The sequence below is a fragment of the Nyctereutes procyonoides genome, unplaced genomic scaffold, assembly GCF_905146905.1.
Source record: "Nyctereutes procyonoides isolate TBG_1078 unplaced genomic scaffold, NYPRO_anot_genome, whole genome shotgun sequence".
Classification (NCBI taxonomy): Eukaryota; Metazoa; Chordata; class Mammalia; order Carnivora; family Canidae; genus Nyctereutes; species Nyctereutes procyonoides.
Window position 1 is genome coordinate 27,187,299 of NW_026575046.1, and position 18,233 is coordinate 27,205,531.

Below are 18,233 nucleotides of genomic sequence, written 5' to 3' on the forward strand. Positions count from 1 at the left end.
GTGGACACCATGGGTGGCAGTAAGGATGATGATAAATGCTGTGCTGCTCACCGGTTTGTCCCACCATAGCTTAAGTGGCAGTTTATAACACCGGGGTTTACATTTACAATTCTAAAGTTAAAAACTAGACATTATTTGGCAAAAATACTTGAAAGCAAGAAATCTACTCTTTGAAAATACTCTTCTAAGTACAGCATTAACTGTAGCGCTCTCAGAAGCACCTATACCGTCAGGGACCTGGCTTCAGATGTGTGGCTCACATCTCCCTGGTTTCTCTACAGAACTGAGGTCACTTTACCCTCCTTCTGCCCTGCACAGAGCAGCTTGTCTGTTTATGTTTTAGCTTGAGTCTCCCTTTATCTTCCTAAAAAAAAAAGAAAAAAAAAAAGAAAGAACTCTTAAAGGTAGTTTCCAAAGTTCACTCTTCTCTTCTCTTTGGTTCAGATATGTTTTGTTGTATGTCAGAGGTCATCTAGCCCCAGAGTGCTGGCAGCTTGCAAACATAGCTAATGCTGCTTGATTTGTATGTACCGATACCCATGCATGTCTACCAGGTAATGAAAGAATTAAAAGAATTAGGAAATTAGGGATTAGGAGCTGCAGACGGTAGACATCAATTGTGTTCTCTGAATCTAAGCCATTATGTGGACTTGATTTTACAAAGTTGGTTTTAAAAAGTTTTATTGTGTCCTTTCTACCTCATCTTATTTTAGGATTTTGTGGGTATAAAATCTTTAAGAAACAATACATGCTTTTTTTTTTTCTTGTTCTTAGATTTAAAGTATATTTGCATGGGCATAAGCGAATCAACATTTTCACTGTTATATCTACACTCTTCTGAAGTAAAAACATACTATTTACAGAGTTCTCTTGAATCTATCACGCTAGCAACTTTATCACATATTTAATATTCAGTATAAGCTGAAACACAAGAAACTTTATATAAAATTTCCTCTCAAAGAGCAACCTGTTCTGCCAAATAAGCCACAAGAGATGGAAGAGGTTTCCCTCTTCATTTTTGAAAGAAGGTGAGATGTGGGAATGTATGTGCATGGTGAATAAAAGTAATCAAATGTTTTAAGATGTGATGCACTCAAGTGAGTGTTTTCATTTATACTTTCATTCTTGCCTTTACACATCTGGTGATTGCTGAATGGACCTAAAAAGGCTGCTTCATTAGGGTAGAATGAGGCTTTTACCTAGAACAGAGTACTGAACTATTTCTTCAGGACCAAACTAAGCTTTGAGGCCTGAATTCTTTAAATGTTTAATTTTTACATCGTCAAGCAGCCAGGGTTTTTTTTTTTTCTTTTTGCACTTTATTATCCTTGTATCTGACCCTCTTCCCTCCTTTTTAAAATTACTCAAAAGTTCTCTTCGCCATTTATTATATTTATGAATTGAAAATAAATTTTATATTAATTTTACCTTTGAATTTTGATAGTTCTTGGCATTAGGGACCTTTAGGCCCTTCAAAAAATTGCTTTCACTAGCTTAAGTATTACTGTTGGCAGCCCCAAAGTTTATTAATATGGTCTAAACCTGGAGCTCATGGGGTATGTCTGGATGCAGGAACAGAGTTTTGAGAGCCTGGGGATGGTTCTTGGGGTGGTTGATCCCTGAGATGAGGTTTCAGAGGAGCCTGTTGTTATGCTGCCCTTGGACATGGCATTGGGGCTCCTCCGAGGGGCTTTGAGATTATGGCTGGGGCAGCCTCGGTTGGGCCAAGTACAAGGGAACTAACTACCTAAGTTGGGAAGCTGGGCAGACCCAGTTCCCATGCAGCCAGACATCTTCAGTGAAATGATTTACCTTCCCTAAACTTCACTTTCCACCTCTGAAAATGGGAGTGATAATTGCTTTTCTTTTGAGGTTAAAGAGAAGGAAATGAGACACAGAGCACAGGTTTGCACAGGAGGTGTGATTCCCATAGGACTGTTTTGCTTGGATGCACAGCCATTCTTGCCTGTGAAGTGGATGTTGTTGTCCTTTGTTTTTTGAGATGTTTTATTCAAAAAATATTGAAAAGTAAATATTGAAGCAGAGAGGAAAAAGAGTAATCACCCAGTGAGTGGGTGGAAACCTAAAGGGAGGAAGGAAAGGGGAGCGGAAGAAGTTAATAAGGAGTGAGCAGGGCGGGAGGGTGTGGGGACCAGTGATGAGAGGGTGAGAGCAAATTGGTCACTTTGACCAAATTAGCATTTTCTTTCGATGTTTCATGTGTAGGAGGGAATGAAGGAAAACAGGCCTCATCCAGTCTTGGGCAACTTCTACTCAGCTGTATTGCCTTTCAGCCCATCTCCTGTTCTGCCCCTCACACCATGGCTGTGGGTTTTCTGGGGCAAAACCCTGGAAAGACAGAAAATCGAGTTAATGTTTTTGCCACATTCGTGATTTCGAAATTAAATAAAATGCTGGCTTTTTATCCCCCCTCTGCTTTTTTTTTTTTTTTTTTTTTTTAAACGGGAGAAAATGTAGCCCTTGGATCCCTGTTGCTTAGTGACTAGGCCTTTTGTGTAATTGGTCTTAGGAGGGACAAAACATACTGAACCTAAGAGAGTTGGTTGAAGGAAGGAAGGCAAAGTTCAGGTGCTGACACTGGCCCCGGCTGGAGGTGGGAGCTGTGGGAGCAGCCAACAAGCCCTGTGGGAGCCTGAGGAGGTGGAAGAGAGGGACATAAAGAGGGCAGCTAAGAGGAGGCCACACAACACCTTCAACTGAGGAGAAGGCTCTCCCTGGTTAAAATGCCTGAAGCAGTACAGTGTTTGCAAGGTTTTTTCTCCCCTGTCTGCCCTGTTTTGCAGGGTCAGAAGTTACCAGGAAAGTGATTTGTCTGTGTAAATCAGAAGGAAATGATACAGTTTCGTGTGACCGGCTGCGTTTGCTGGTTCAGCGTGCAGTGGGCCGTTGATACTTGTTAATTGACTAGATGACACCAGACCTTCCCTACTTTGATTTTACAAAGACCAAAATGACACTGAAATGCTTCTTAAACAGTTTTTACTCATGGAAATAAGTTAATGCTATATAAAAAATAGGATGCTTTTGAAAATGGTGCTGACTTCCTAGGTCATAATTTAATCCATAAAATAGATTTGAGTTTGAGTCCTTTGAAGTTATAATATTAATGAACCCTGCCATATGATTAAATTCCTTAGTTGTAATTGTTTTGTATTCTTTGGAAACATGCATAATATAATCCCTTGGAAATTGAGCACATATGGATTATGAAGCATGACGTAGTTAATTCATGCTTGGCTCTTTCTAGCCTGAGCATGCTTTAAAACTGTATGAGACGGCTCCCATTGGTAAGATCCAAAGAAAATGGTAGGAGAGGGATGGGATTGAATTTAGGACATAATTTCCGTGGAGCTTGGTATAGTGATGGGCTAGGGGGCAGAGAAGCCTTTCTTTGAGCCTGGGCAATTGGGGTAAGTATAAAAATGAACCTGTTAGGAAGGAATTTGGCATGTGCAGAGTCAGCTCACAATGTCAGAGAAGTCCAGGAGTTTGTGTTAATAACAGGTCCCAAAGCAAAGTGAAAATACTGGCGTAGTTTTTGTTTTATTGCTCCCACTGTGGAAGGGAAGGGACCCTCTTCAACAGAGTGGAGCAGAGGTCCGTCAGGGAGTATTACATGGAAAGGGGCAGGACTGGCTGGCAGGTATGGATGGGGGGGGGTATTCTTTGTCATGAAGTAGCTGTGGTACTTTGAAAGGTAGCCATGCTCACCACTGTACCATCAACGCTGCACTAGCTGTGGTACTTTGGACAAGCCACCTAGCCTGTGACTTGTAAAATTGAGAGAATTGTACCAAAAACTCTTCTAAGGCCCTTTCAGGCTCTTAAGAAAACAACACCAACACCAACACACACACACACACAAACTCTGGCAACCAGCTTGTTCTCCCAGAATCAGCCCTATTGGCTTCTCCAGTGGGTGTCTTGTCAGGGCTGGAGTGAGGAGAAGAAAGTCCTCTGGGTTCCTGCCCCTACTTTTGAAATAAAGTCTTAGTTCCTCAGTGAACTTTCTGTTTTGTGGAGAAATTCTAAGTATTCACCCCTCTAATCAATGAAGTGCCCAACCAAAAGTTCATTCTTAACCTGTAAGCCTTTCTGGGAGGCAATCTCTCTTCCTTTCTGCCTCCTTCCACAGATCCCTGAGGCAGAGTGGTTGCTGGAACACCCTAGACCCAGCCTGGTGTCGTGGAGGTGCAGCTGGGTACTGTTGCCTGTTCGGGAGCACAATCATGGGGAATGGTTGACATATGCTGCTTCACTTTCAATCATAACTTTTTCTAGTACTTCAAATAGGAGAATGTATTTTTAGTTGTGTGACTTGGGGAGGCTGCAGTGTCTCATGTGTTACCCTTTTACAGGTTTCTTTTCCTCTAAAATGGAAATGTTACCATTCTCTTGGCTGTTTTACTTTATGAAGAAGAATGTACTCGCACAGCCTTGTTGTCAGTCCCTTCTTGCTTAATCTCAGAATTTAATTCTTGCCAACGCTTTCCCTTCATAATAAAATCTTAGCTCCTATATTATTCCAGATGCAACTACCTAATGTCTAAACTGTAGCTCAAAAACATAGTTAAGTACTTATATTCCCATTCTAAATGTTTTACCCTCTGATCACCTCTATTTTCACAATTTTCTTTTGTTTTAAAGCCATTGTCCTACCCATGAGTATAGCAGGGGCGCCTGTTTAATCCAACGGTGACCGTTTAGGATCTTGGACTTTCTGGTGTAGTTCCTCTGCTGTGTTCTTTAATTTCCATTTCTGTGTCGAAGGCCATGTGGTGGGATGAGGTTTGTGAGGGGACGAAGCTGACAGGAGGCAAAATCTTTCTAAATTAGCCACTTAAAAAGTGGAGATTTGGAAAACCTTTTCCCTGTTTTTGTATTTATTACATGATATAAATGTGTGTTCCCTTTGTTCTTTGGATTCTGGACCAGGTTTTTGGTTATTTACACTCCTCTTGGGTTTGGTACGAAGCAGTGCCACTGAGAGAATGTTGAGCTGACGCTGTAAGGCCTTGTTAGAGCTCTGCAGCTGGTCCCACCAAGTCCCTGCTCCTGCTCCTAGGCAGCTGCAAATCAATTTGTGAAGCCATCCTGAAAGTAACAAGTTTGAAGTGATCTAACTCTGCCCCAGTGGTTTTTTTTTTTTTTCCTTCAGCTTCTCACTCCTTAGAGGCTAAACCTGATTGAAAATTTGGCTATCTCTGCCTTTCCTGCAATATTTAGAATTGTAAATACGAAAATGTGTGACATGTAGAAACATATACAGATTAATTTCCAGTTTGATGACTGTCACCCCAACTGTGGGCATACAGCCACTTAGGACAAAACCCAAATTCGAGTAATACCGATTTCATTTATATCCAGCCAGTGTTTGTCATACCATTTCTGTTGGGAAAGTGTGTTCATTTGATAGGACCAAGGGTTTAGAGAACCGTGGGTGCTGGTTGGGTAGAGGGAAGCTTCTGGGGAAGTTCAGAGGGTAGTTCTGTTGGTCAGAGCCCAAGAGTTGAAACACCCTTGCAATTTGTTCAGATGGACAGCTTGAGGGATCCCTGGGTGGCTCAGCGGTTTACCGCCTGCCTTTGGCCCAGGGCGCGATCCTGGAGTCTCGGGATCGAGTCCCGCGTCGGGCTTCTGGCATGGACCCCGCTTCTCCCTCCTCCTGTGTCTCTGCCTCTCTCTGTCTATCATAAATAAATAAATAAATCTTTAAAAAAAAGAAAGAAAGATGAACAGCTTGAGCTATTCAAAAGATGACACTCCCCCCCCCCCCCCCCCCCGTTTAATCCCAGACAGTAAACTGGTCAATTAACTTCTACAACTGGTTTACTGAATAATTTGACTTCAGCTTTCTCACAAGAAAGAAATCACACTAAACCCTTCCTATGTGTTGAAATGTATGTGGAAACACTAGATGGAGGGTTGTGAGATGAATACTTAAAACCAAAATGTTTTTCTTCATAAAGGAAATAATATATATTTTTTAAAACTTTGCAAAATGCTTTACAAAAGATAATTGGTTTGGGATGTTGTCGTCATCCTGAACATTAACAGCCAGCAGCTGGCTGCTCATACAAGGAACTGGGCTGCTGTCCCTTTAACTCAGGATCTACTCAGGAATTCTTAATTTTTTAAAAAGTATAGTGCTGTCAACTTGTTACTCTTTCTTCTGAGAGCCGATCTGGGAGTAAGTCAGTGTTTAGCTACATTTCAGTTAAAAAGAAGGTGGTTTTAAAATTTGCTCTTGATTCATGGTACAACTTCACAATTCCTTGCTTATCCATGGCACTCACCATTCTACCAGAGTTTGTACATTTAAAATGCACTGTTTTAAAAAATAATAATAAATAAATAAAATGTACTGTTTAATACTTTCATGTGCTGATTTGTATAAGGTGCTTCCTTAACTGTTTCAGTAACTTAAGTCACCTTTATTTTTTTTTTTTAATTTTTTTTTTATTTATTATAGTCTCACAGAGAGAGAGAGAGAGGCAGAGACATAGGCAGAGGGAGAAACAGGCTCCATGCACCAGGAGCCCGACGTGGGATTCGATCCCGGGTCTCCAGGATCACGCCCTGGGCCAAAGGCAGGCGCCAAACCGCTGCGCCACCCAGGGTTCCCTTAAGTCACCTTTAAAAATAATTTGAGCCCCCAAAAGAGGAACTATGTCTTTAAAAAGAAAAAAAAAAAAACAAGTATCTTATCTCTCTTATCACCCTGTTTCTGTAATCCTGATACATTATGTTAATGGATTTGAATTGCAGTAAATGGGTTAAAATGAATTCCAAGTGGAATTGGCCCTTGGGTGTTTATTCTCCTTAATGGTTTGTTGTGTCCTTCCTAGTTTGCAAATAAAGTAATTTTTCCCCCCTCTGGGATGTACAGCTGCATCAGAGCAAAACAGAGGCAAGGTCTCTGTATTCCTAAAGAGATTATATGTTACTATTTTTGGTTGTAGTTCTTAATTTATATAATCTTCCAATAGGATCTAAGCAGATAGAGGATGAGAATAAGTAAGAGAAAGACACCTCCTTTACCCCATGTAAATTTGGGCTTAGATTTTTCAAAATCATATCAAATAATCAAATATGTGCTATTTTTTCAGTTTCATTCTGTGGCCCCCAAGTGTTGTTACAAAGACAAGAAAATCAGACATCTTATAAATATGAGATTGCCTTACAGGCACAATTATTGAATTCTGTGACGTTAAAGATTCCAGAGAGAAATTTTCAAAAGCTATGTAGTTCTTTTATATACTAGCAAGGCCTTCTGAATTGTGGATCAAAATAGAAGCCAGGGACTTAATAAGGAAGGTACAGAGGGTAGGTAGTACAAGAGCCTTGTCCACAGTTAGAGGGCATGTGGGGAGGCCATTGGCCAAAAGGAGAAGAAATAGCTGATTCTCAGCTGCCTAGCTTTTACTTTTACCGCCCCCCACTCCCCGCCCCAGCATCCTGCTCACCTAGGCCCACCTGGCTCTTTTGCCCACTCAGGCTTCAATTTCTTTTCTAAATAGTGTTTGCTTTGAAGCCAGTCATGCATTCACATTCCATCTCCACGTCTTACCTGGGTACCTGGCCAGTTTGATACTCAGAGAGGTTGAGTAGCTTCCCCAGTTTTCTTGTAAAAATAAGAGTAATGTCTGTTTTAAAATTGCAGTAGGGTTAGTGATAGTTATAGTATATGAAAAGTGCCTAGCGTATATATGTGTGGATATATGTATATATTTTAGACAAATATAATAACATACAGTGTTACATTAGTGTCACATGTACAATATAATGATTCAACAATTAAGTACATTACTCAGTGCTCATTAAGATACTCTTAATCTCCTTTATCTTTTTCACCCATACCCTGCCTACCTCCCCTCTGGTAACAATCAGTTTGTTCTCTGCTTTTAAGAGTCTGTTTTGTATGTCTCTTTTCCCCCTTTGTTTTGTTTCTTAAGTTCCACATATGAGTGAGAGTATATGGTATCTGTGTCTCTCTGGCTGACTTATTTCACTTAGTGTCATACCTTCTTGCTCCATCCATGTTGTTGCAAATGGCAAGATATCATTAATTTTTATGGCTGAGTAATATTCCCGTGTGTGTGTGTGTGTGTGTGTGTGTGTGTGTGTTGTATCACACGTTTTTTAAATCCATTCTTCTATCGAGGACTTTTTGTTTGCTTCCATATCTTGGCCATTGCAAATAATGCTGCAGTAAGCATGAGGGTGCATATATCTTTTTGAATTAGTGTTTTTATTTCCTTTAGGCAAATACCCAATAGTGGAATTGCTGGATCATGTGATAATTCTATTTTTATTTTTTTTGAGGAAACTCCATACTGTTTTCCACAGTGACTACACCAATTTGCATTTCTACAGTGTGTGGGGGTTCCCTTTTCTCCACAGCCTCCCTAATACTTGTTTTTTTCCTTGTGTTTTTTGTTTCTTGTCATTCTGACAGGTGTAAAGTGATAGTTTATTGTGGTTTTAATTTGTATTTGCCTTGATGATGTGTGATGTTGAGCATCTTTTCATGTATCTGTTGGCCATCTGTATGTCTTCTTTGGGGAAAGTGTCCAGATCCTCTGCTTATTTTTTAAACTTTTTGGTGTTGAGTTGTAGAAGTCATTTATATATTTATTAGATATATAATATTTATTTATTAAATTATATATTAATGTTTTAGTTTTTTTGGTGTTGAGTTGTAGAAGTCCTTTATATATTTTAGATATTAATCCCTTACCAGATATATCATTTGCAAATATCCAGTGCAGTAGATAGTTTTTTTTGTTGATAGTTTTTTTTTTTGCTGTGCAAAAACATTTTATTTTGGTATAGTCCCAATAGTTTAACTTTACTTTTGTTTCCCTTGCCAGAAAAGACATACCTAGGAAAAGTGTCTGTCACTGATGTCAAAGAAATTACTGCCTAGTTCTCTGCTAGGAATTGTAGGGTTTCAGGATCCTACATTTTGGTCTTTAATCCATTTTGAGTTTATTTTGTTCATGGTATAAGAAAGCGGTCCAGTTTCATTATTTTGCACATAGCTGTCCACTTTTCCTAGCACTGCTTCTTGTCTTTTTCCCATTGTAAATTCTTGCCTCCTTTGTAGTAATTGACTGTAAAAACGTGAGTTTGTTTCTGGGCTCTTCTTTCTGTTCCATTGACCTTTGTCTATTTTTGTGCCAGTACTATACTGTTTGGATTACTACAGCTTTGTAGTAGTGTATCTTGAAATCTGGAATTGTGATGCTTCCAGGTTTGTTCTTCTTTTTCAAGATGGCTTTGGCTATTCAGGGTCTTTTGTGGTTCCATACAAATTTTAGGATAGTGCCTGGCATATATTATTACTGTTTTTGTAAGCTAACATTTATTTTTTATATATACTTGGTCCCTGCCCGCTTCCCACCCCCAACCTTGTCCTCATCATAGTGCCTGGCATCTAGTAGGTCCTCTAGCATTTTCCCTTGTGACACAATTTAACATATTATATTGGAAAAAGACATAATTAACTTCTGTGCAGAATTATGTACTTCATGGTCCTATGTCATGCCATGTCCTGATTGTGTCTTTCTTTGTATGCTTTGCCAAATGGCTTCCTCGAGAATGTAGAGGGGATGGGGTCTTGAATGCTGAAATATATGAATCTCCCTGTTGTAGCAACATGCTCTCTGTGCACATTAGGTCCTCCATAAACGTTTGTTAAACAAATTAAAATCTTTGCTGCAGAGCTGAACCTTTTGGGGACTTTGAAGGTAGCAGCATTTGTGTTGTTTACTAAATTTATACTTGGGAGAAAAATGAGTCTTAAATCCCATTGACTCCTTTAGGATATATACTTAAAAAACTTAAAGGTGTTAAATGCCAAATGTCCTTAGGCCTCAGAGAGATTTAATACTTGTCCAAAACTCTTGGACACAAGAGTGTCTTAAGAGTTTTGAAAATGTATACCCATGTGATAAATTGCAGAAACTTCAGATTTGTTCACTTTTAAGTTGCTTTTTAGAAATGCACAACTGCAATTCCGTATAATAGTGGGTAGTCTCAAAGAATATGGTGATCTTATGTAGAGTTGGACAAGCTGCAACTTGTAGACATGAACACCCAGCCCTGGGCCAGGCTTCAGAACCCCTGTATGCAGAACCTGCTCTATTCTTCAGGTTCTAGTAACTAGAATGAGCAATACTTGAAGCGTGTTGCACGGATGCATCATGGATACACAGGGTAGGATGCTGCGTGTCCTCACTGTTTGCCCAGTGGTCTTGGATACCTGGGAGTGGAATCGTGATGAAATAGTCAAATCACCCAAGCCTTTTCTCTTTACTTCCTCCTCCCTCTCTCTCTGCCATTTTAAATGTGTATTTCATGATTTCATATTCTCAGTCCTCTTTGAAAACATTTTCCTGTAGTGGTATCTCCTATGCTTTCTTGGTCTTTTTGACTTTAATTTTGTATATAAATTGTGAGACTTGTACAAATTTAAGAAAGATAAAATTGCTATAAAAATTATTTTTCTCTTTTTGTGGGAAGAGTTCTTTCTCTTTAGTATAAATGACAAGCTGGCAGATTTCATGGGTTCACTAGTCTGGTAAGCAATGGCAGGTGCATGATAAGTGCCCACTTTCAGAGGGATGGCTTCCTTCTGGGATGGTCAGGGTTCTTCTTAAAGCCGTGTTAATGCAAATAATCTCTACATGGAAGCCCTGCCCTGTGTCTCTATGGGATCAAGTGCAAGTCTCTACTACTGCTTCTCACTTGAAAACTTCATTTAGAATAAACAAATGAAAATGTACATACATATCTTAAATGTATGTATTATACTTTTAATTTCTCAAGTCTTTGAGCTATGCCAAAAATGCACCCCAAAAACAAGCATGCTGTTTAACCTCTAAGGGTTTTATGTAATGCTAGGTTTAACTGTATATTATTTAGGAGAAATTCCTCAGCTTTCTCACCTCCTTCTAAACAGGTTCCCTTCTTTTGTCCCCCTTAGTATCACCATGGTATAGACTGCCCAGCCAGGTGTCCTAGACATTTCTCTCTCACCTTTCATCATGGGTTAGTAGAGTAAGTACTAGATGGAGTCAAGAAATCCAAGTTCTTGAACTGACCATGTTCAAGTGATTTGAGTTTTATCATCAGTCATTTCTAAGAACCCATGAAGATTCTTTGTCTCCTACCCCTAAACATCCTTAGCTCTTTGTGTCTTCATATAATGATGCTTTTGGAGGAAGGTCTTCCCTCATGTGACACCTGCCAGAGTGACTGTCCCTTTCCTTCCTCCTTGCACACACCCTTTGGTGACATTTCTTGACAAGAGGCTATGGTATCCCTGGCTTCATTCCCAGATCATCACTAGGGCAGACTCAAAATGATCTTTACAGCCCCTAAAGAAAAGGTGGCAAATTCTTAGTTCACAGAGCCTCAGTGCTCTGGCTGTGAGTCTCCTGGTACAACATAGACTTGCCCCTTCATTGCCAATAAGACACAGGCTTGGCCAGCCCAATTGAGGCAGCCTTGCATTGTAGACTCCATCATTTCCAAGCCCCCTCTATGAATAGCATGATTTCCAAAACACAACCCAAGTTGGCACAAACATGTTAACATGTTTCAGAGTCTACTTCCAGAGTCTTCTATAATAATTCTTCGGTAAGACTTTCTGAGGAATTAGATTTGCACCTTCTTTGGGGTATGGTGTTTATAGATAACTTTCTTATTATAAGGTGTTTGTAATGGTGCCACACTTTTTCTCCTAAGTGAAGATCACAGTTTCTTGGTTTGTATTTTTAGAGACAGTTCCTTGTAGTTTATTTGTTATGTATAGTATCTCTGTTTGGAAGAGATGAAACCTACTATAGATACTTGGTCACTGGCAAGTGCTAGTTTTGAGAATTAGAATTGCAGCAGTGGAGGGGTTTTCAGAAACCCTATCAGATTTCTTCTTCTTTTTTTTATTTTTATTTTAAAATAACAGTCATCTCTTTAAGTTCCAAAGGGCTTTAAATAGTTTAGGGAAGTATTTATAATGCTCAAGAGTCTGCTTACTATGTAGCTATGCCATTGGGATACATGTGTATATATGCTTAATTAATTTTTTTTTTTAACTACAGGAGCTCTTACCAAAGTAAAGGAGAGTAGGCGACATGTGGAAGAAGGGAAGATGGAAGTCCAGAAGGCTGATGGCATTCAAGATCGCTGTAACACTATTTCTTTTGCCACATTGGCTGAAATTCACCACTTCCATCAAATTCGAGTAAGAGACTTTAAATCACAGATGCAGCATTTCTTACAACAGCAAATAATATTTTTCCAAAAAGTGACACAGAAGTTGGAAGAAGCTCTTCACAAATATGATAGTGTTTAATGACTGGACATTGGGTTGTGAACTTCTTTCAGTTCAAGGATATTTCTACGGCAGAATAAAAACTGCTATCAAAGAGCTATTGCCAACTATCAGTGGTGGTACAAGGATGGTTTTGTGTTCAACTGAAGCTCGCTGAATATATAATTATGTAGGAAAGAAACAGTTAATATGGTTATATAATAGAAACAGTACCACACATTGTAACTAAATTATACTCTGTATGCCTACACTACCATTGTAACTTTTGGAATAATGATTATACTATTTGCCTTATTGCTTTTTGAAGTATGGGTATTTTAGTGCATACTTTGTAGACCTCAAAACCCATGAAGGGTCTCAAAGAAGCTGGCTGGATAAAAGCCTGCTGTGGATGCCTTTTTACTCTCATAGATTGGGATTACCTAAATTCAACCTATTCTCTGTTTACAAACTCCAACTAGAGCAGCTATGCGACTTTGTGCCTTTAAACTCTTGGTTTTTCATTTCTCCACCCCCCTCCCTTTTTTTAAGTAATCACAACTTTTCTGATTGAAAGAGTGAAAGGCCAGTGCATATAATGACAAACCTGTTGGTAACCTCATATTGGCGCTGGAGGCGGGGCGGGAGGATCAGCCGTCATCAGTCTGCAGGGCAAGTTTTGTTTCCTGATACATGCCGGTGAGCACCGTGGAGGGAGACCTGATGCTCATCTTTCAATATGAAGTCTATTAGGGAAGAAAATGGTGCCACTCTATTCCCTTAGATGCTGTAGTAGCATAGCCTCTTCACTCAAGTGTCCTGGAGACTTGGTGTGGAGATTGAAACGAACATGTCTTATAACACAGAGAAGGAGGAGTCTGATCAGTTGGGGACACAAGCACAGAATCAGTGATGACACACACTTGGTTTTAATTCTTAGGAGGGTTTTCTTTTCTTTCTTTCTTTTTTTTTAGCTTGAAGATTTTAATATTCAGTGTGATTTTTTTTTTTTTAATGGATCTACACTGTTAACTGATTGAGACTCCACTGTGATTCACTCGTTTACTTAATCAAAAACTTTTCAGGGATGTCTGTAAAATTCAGTGTTATACGTGATTGAAAGTAGTGTTGGTTGATCTAAGGAGGGACCAGAAATAATTTCTACTATTCCAAATGCAGAAGGAAAAAAAATAACTTAAAAAAAAATATTGATAAGCCCCCAGGACATTTAACCTTAAAAATTACTTTAAGTATATTCTTTTATTATTATAAGGGAAATATGAATGGCTGATAAATACCAAAAAGATTCAAAAGCAGCTTAATTTAAAAAGCACAAAGAGATTCTGGCTTCAGATGCCAAAATCTCAATGTTTTTATAGTTGCTGAGCTATAAATAATGTGATTTTTGAGTTTACAGATTTAAAAATTGTCACTGAAAGGTTAAAGTATCTACTGTTTTTATGAAGTCAAACTTATGCTGCCTCAGAAATCCCTGGATATTGAAATGGTAGAATGCAAGTAAAGAGGTCAATTTGAAATATTGGTGAGTCACATTGATTAAAAAAGAAAGGGTCAATTTGCAGCAGTCAAAAAAGAAACGATTATTGAAGTAATAACAGCAAATTTACTCTAAAATATCATCTCATATGGGTTGAATTTTTAAGATCAGAGTGTCATAATTTTGATCAAAATTTTATACCTTAGGTAACTTAGAGCCAGATTTAACATCATGTGGCTTCATCTCTACTACAGATACATGGAATTGTAACCAAATATATTGCTCTCTAAAAGTAACTTTCTCTTGTTGATTGATTGCAAAATATAGTTCTATAAACAAAACCCATATATATATATATATGTTAATTTTATTGCAGAAGTTTGGAGATTATAATTATAGCATTTAATTTAAGTTTGAGCCTATATCAGACAGATAAGCACTATGCTTTTCAAATGATTTGAAAATCAGTTTTATTTGCCTCTTTATTTTGATGGTGGTTTGAATTTTTTTTTTTTTTTAAGTAAAATCACTAAAGTTGTGCAGTGGTAGCATGGAAATTATCTGAGGTGTCTTTATGATTGTGCTTTAGCCAGGGTGGACATAGCTTAAATTATAAAAACTAAAGATTAAAGTACAAGGTATAAGTTCATGCTGCCTACTTAGAAGAGAACTTTTGTTCTTCATAACTATATAACATTATAATGCCACTGATTCATAAGGGGTTTAAATGAATTCTGTGGGGGTAGGACACCAGAATTATTAGTGTTCATTTTCATCTAAGATCTTTATTTCTCTAACGTTCTTGGTCCTATTGAAACATTTCAGTATACAAAAATACTGCAATGTTAATACCCAAGAGAAAAGCCATCATAATGTGTATGCTGGTCATTATGATCAGTGTGGTACAATTTTTTAAAATAAACTATCATGCCCTTCATGCTATTATTTGTCTTTATTTCTGTAATTTGTAATTTTGATATGTGATGTATTTACAACATGAGGGCGTCCACTCAAGCCTGGTTTAATTACAATTGTTGATGTGCTGTAATTGTCATGCAGTGAGACTGGGTCTGCAGCCGTGCATTATAACCCCATTACGCTCAGGCTGCTGTATCTAAAGGTACAGTTTAAACCCAGAACAAGGGAACACATTCGAAAGTGAAACAAAGTCCGTGCACGTTGGCTTGAATAGATTAGCAATTGGGAATAGAATAGTTTCTTGGGATTCACGGATACAGTTGTCTTACATGTATTGGTAACAACACAGCAGATTCTTAAATGCCAGTTTTTAATTGTCTTAAGTTTTGCTGCTGTTCTTATAATTAAGGACTTGAAAAATGTTTTAATCTGTTAAGTCAAGCATGTAAAATTCATGTATCAACCTTTAAATGTCATTCTTTACCAAGTTCCTTGCTATAAGCTTTTTTTTCCATTTATGTCTTCATTTCTTCAGAATCAAATACCATGTCTGATACCTTTAAATCAATAAGCATTATCCAGTTCTCTCATTTGCAGTCTTATCTTTGGCTAACAGAATAAGTGAAATTAGGGAATTATTTATAGACTAAAAATGTTAAACATTGTTTTTATTTCGCTCAAATGTCATGATTAGTGTAGATCAGTCATGTTTATCTTTTAAAAAAATAAACAAAGGTCGCTTTATTTCTCAGCTTCAGTTGAATATTACAATTATTTTTTCTCCAGTAGTCAAGGAGGCATTTATTTAATGTGAAAGACGTAATATAGAAAAATAGAAGAGTGTCTTCACTGTCCCAAGCTTCCAACTGCAGTTGCAATAGGCATTGTTTATGAAACCAGCTAGTTTGATTCGAACCCGTAAGCCATTCGGGCAGTCCCACTGAATATCTGCTTATGTTAGTATCTTCCATAACTGTTAAGCATATAGCAGTAAATTGTGAGTGAGATGTTTTGAAATAATAGCTGCTATGAGTCTAGCACCTGACCCATCATAGATACCTGAGTAAGTACTTCACATCGTCTTTCTTGGGGTCTGTCGCTGTTGATTGCCAGAAATAGGATAGCTCAAACCATCCTAATTCAAGATATAAAGGATCATGGTAAAGGGACCTGGTGAATCCCACATGAGGACAAATCCCATCTGGAACTAAGTTTGCCTTCTATGTGGGTCTTTGTAATCTGTCAACTTCTTTTCTTTATGAATCTTTTATTCTGTTTTCTTTTTTTCCCTCCTATGGCTTCGCTTTCTCAGCATCTTCAATATGTCTAAACTGGACCAGACATGGTTTAGTTCACAGGGTTCCTTAGGCCAGTTGGGGACATCTGACTCAAGTTGGACAGATCCGTTGTGGGGTGGGGGTGGAGTGGGTATGAGATGGAGAGGTTCTCTTACAGGGCATGTGAGGGAAGAAAGGAAATAGTTGTAACCCCTTAAAATGGACTTCATCTGGGAGTCCTCACAATAAGCCTGGAGATTTCATCTCCCATTTATAGATGAATTAAAAGGATCAGAGGCATCTATTTATTTTTGCCTCTATTTTTAAGATTACACAAACTGAGTGATGGAGCTGAGAGTCAAATAGGGATTTGGCTCATACCTGTGCTAATATAAACCAGGTTACATTGGATGCCATTTCCCTGCTTTTCAGAAACCCCAGCACCTTTCCCAGGTCCCCACTGCTAGATCAATAGGTATTCTGTTCTGCTTTGTGCACTGGACATGAAAGTGCAAAGGGAAGCTCTGAAAGTCTCCTCTTTTTATTCATTTCTTTTGAGAAAGATGAGAGCCTGTGGTGCTGTCACCACATCCCCAACTGTTTATGTGCTACTCTGCTCAGTCTCAATGGGGGAAGCAGGCAAATGTAATGTTTCCATAGTGATACAAAGGGAGACAGGAAAAGAACCAAAACCCAATAGTTTGCCCTTCTCTCCATCTCCCACCTCCATGCAAATATAAACAGGTTTCAGTTGCCTCAAGAATGGCCCCAGCAAAAAAAAAAAAAAAAAAAAAAAAAGAATGGGCCCAGTAGAACCCTAGAAACTAATGTCAAGTCAAATGTTTAATTCCAGTTGGTCAGGGTTACAGTTAGCCATGGCAAGTTCCACTTGGTCACAGGTAGTAGCAACAGAATTCTTCACATAGTAAACTCTGGGAAGTGGTGAAGTAGACTTCTGGGCAGAGTACAGAAGGACGTGGTGCCAGGGATCTAAGATTGGGAACCTGGAGAAACCAGCTGAGCGTCTGCCTCCATTCCAGGCCTCTGAGCTAGGGCGCAGTTAATCTGGGATTGGGTCATGGCTAAAGCCTTTCTAGAGATCACTGGTTTCTCCACTTGGCACTATTCCCAGGATGTCCCAATCCCATCATTCTTGTGGCTGAGATGGAGCTCCAGTACTGCTCTAGTGGTGCCTGGTTTGAAGAACAGTTTGACTTCCTTGGGTGAACTTGTACCAGTAGTCTGCCTAGGACAAGGCCAGTTGTCCCCATGAAGCTACCTTCAGAGGGGTTTAGAAATGTGGTTTTCTGTTCCTTTGAGTCCCATCAGCCTATCTGGAAATGCTTTCTAACTTGGAAGGGGCCAGATGCATCAGACCTTATTTTAGTAGTGGTTTGAATTTTCAGTCGCTTCAGGAAATGGCTCTCGGGGCTTAATAACTGCTGAGCTGTTGGACTTGTCTGCAAGCACAGTGGGGAAGCTGACCCAGCATTACAAATGAGAAAGGCAGTGCATTGGAGCTAGGGGTCAAACCTAGCTTTTCTACTCTGAATGACAACTCTCCAACCCACACTGAGCCTCAGTTTCCTCAGTGGTAGGACAGGTGTACTTAGCTTTTATGGAATTATTGAGGGTGATTAGATTAAACAGTAAGTAAAGTCCTTAATCATTTTGCAGTACTCCCTTTATAAATAACAAGGGAAGTGATAAAAATTCCAGAAGGAGGTACTTAATAAATAATAGCCACATGCCCAAACACTGTGTGACCTTGAACTAGTCACTTCATCTCTCAGTTTTCTATCTGCAAGGGATAGTATCCTCTTCACAGAAGTCTTGTGAAAATTGAATGACAATTCAAAAGCCTTGAGCCCAAACCATGGCAGGAGTAAGAACAATAAAGATTCTCCATGTTTATGCGAGAAGGGATAAGATGAAGAATTTAACCATAAATCCTTGTATCAGTTGTGCTATGGAAAATTAAGGAATTCACACTTGGGTCCCAGTCAGGCAGGAGATCCTGCTTTCGGCACAGCTCTTTTCACCTTCTACCTGCTTTGACTTGCTCTCTCCTGATCCAGCTCAGCCCCAGCTCTAGACCCCTCTCTGGGTAACTGCTCCCAAAATCCTGCACAGCGTCCTCGCATATTCCATTCTCATTCTCCACCTCACAGACTCATCAAATTCCTCCTATTGGGGTTGG

At 39.0% G+C, this 18,233-nt stretch overlaps 1 protein-coding gene across 1 annotated transcript in view; it reads left to right on the top strand.

Moving 5' to 3' along the window:
* The window catches only part of SNX18 (sorting nexin 18), a 29,419-nt gene extending 14,644 nt beyond the window's left edge, over window positions 1-14,775 (top strand). Inside the window, exon 2 of the mRNA XM_055325644.1 lies at window positions 12,129-14,775. Within this exon, the coding sequence (XP_055181619.1) occupies window positions 12,129-12,382 (254 nt within the window). The 3' untranslated portion in view covers window positions 12,383-14,775. The remainder of the gene's footprint in view (window positions 1-12,128) is intronic.
* Window positions 14,776-18,233: the final 3,458 nt, after the last annotated feature.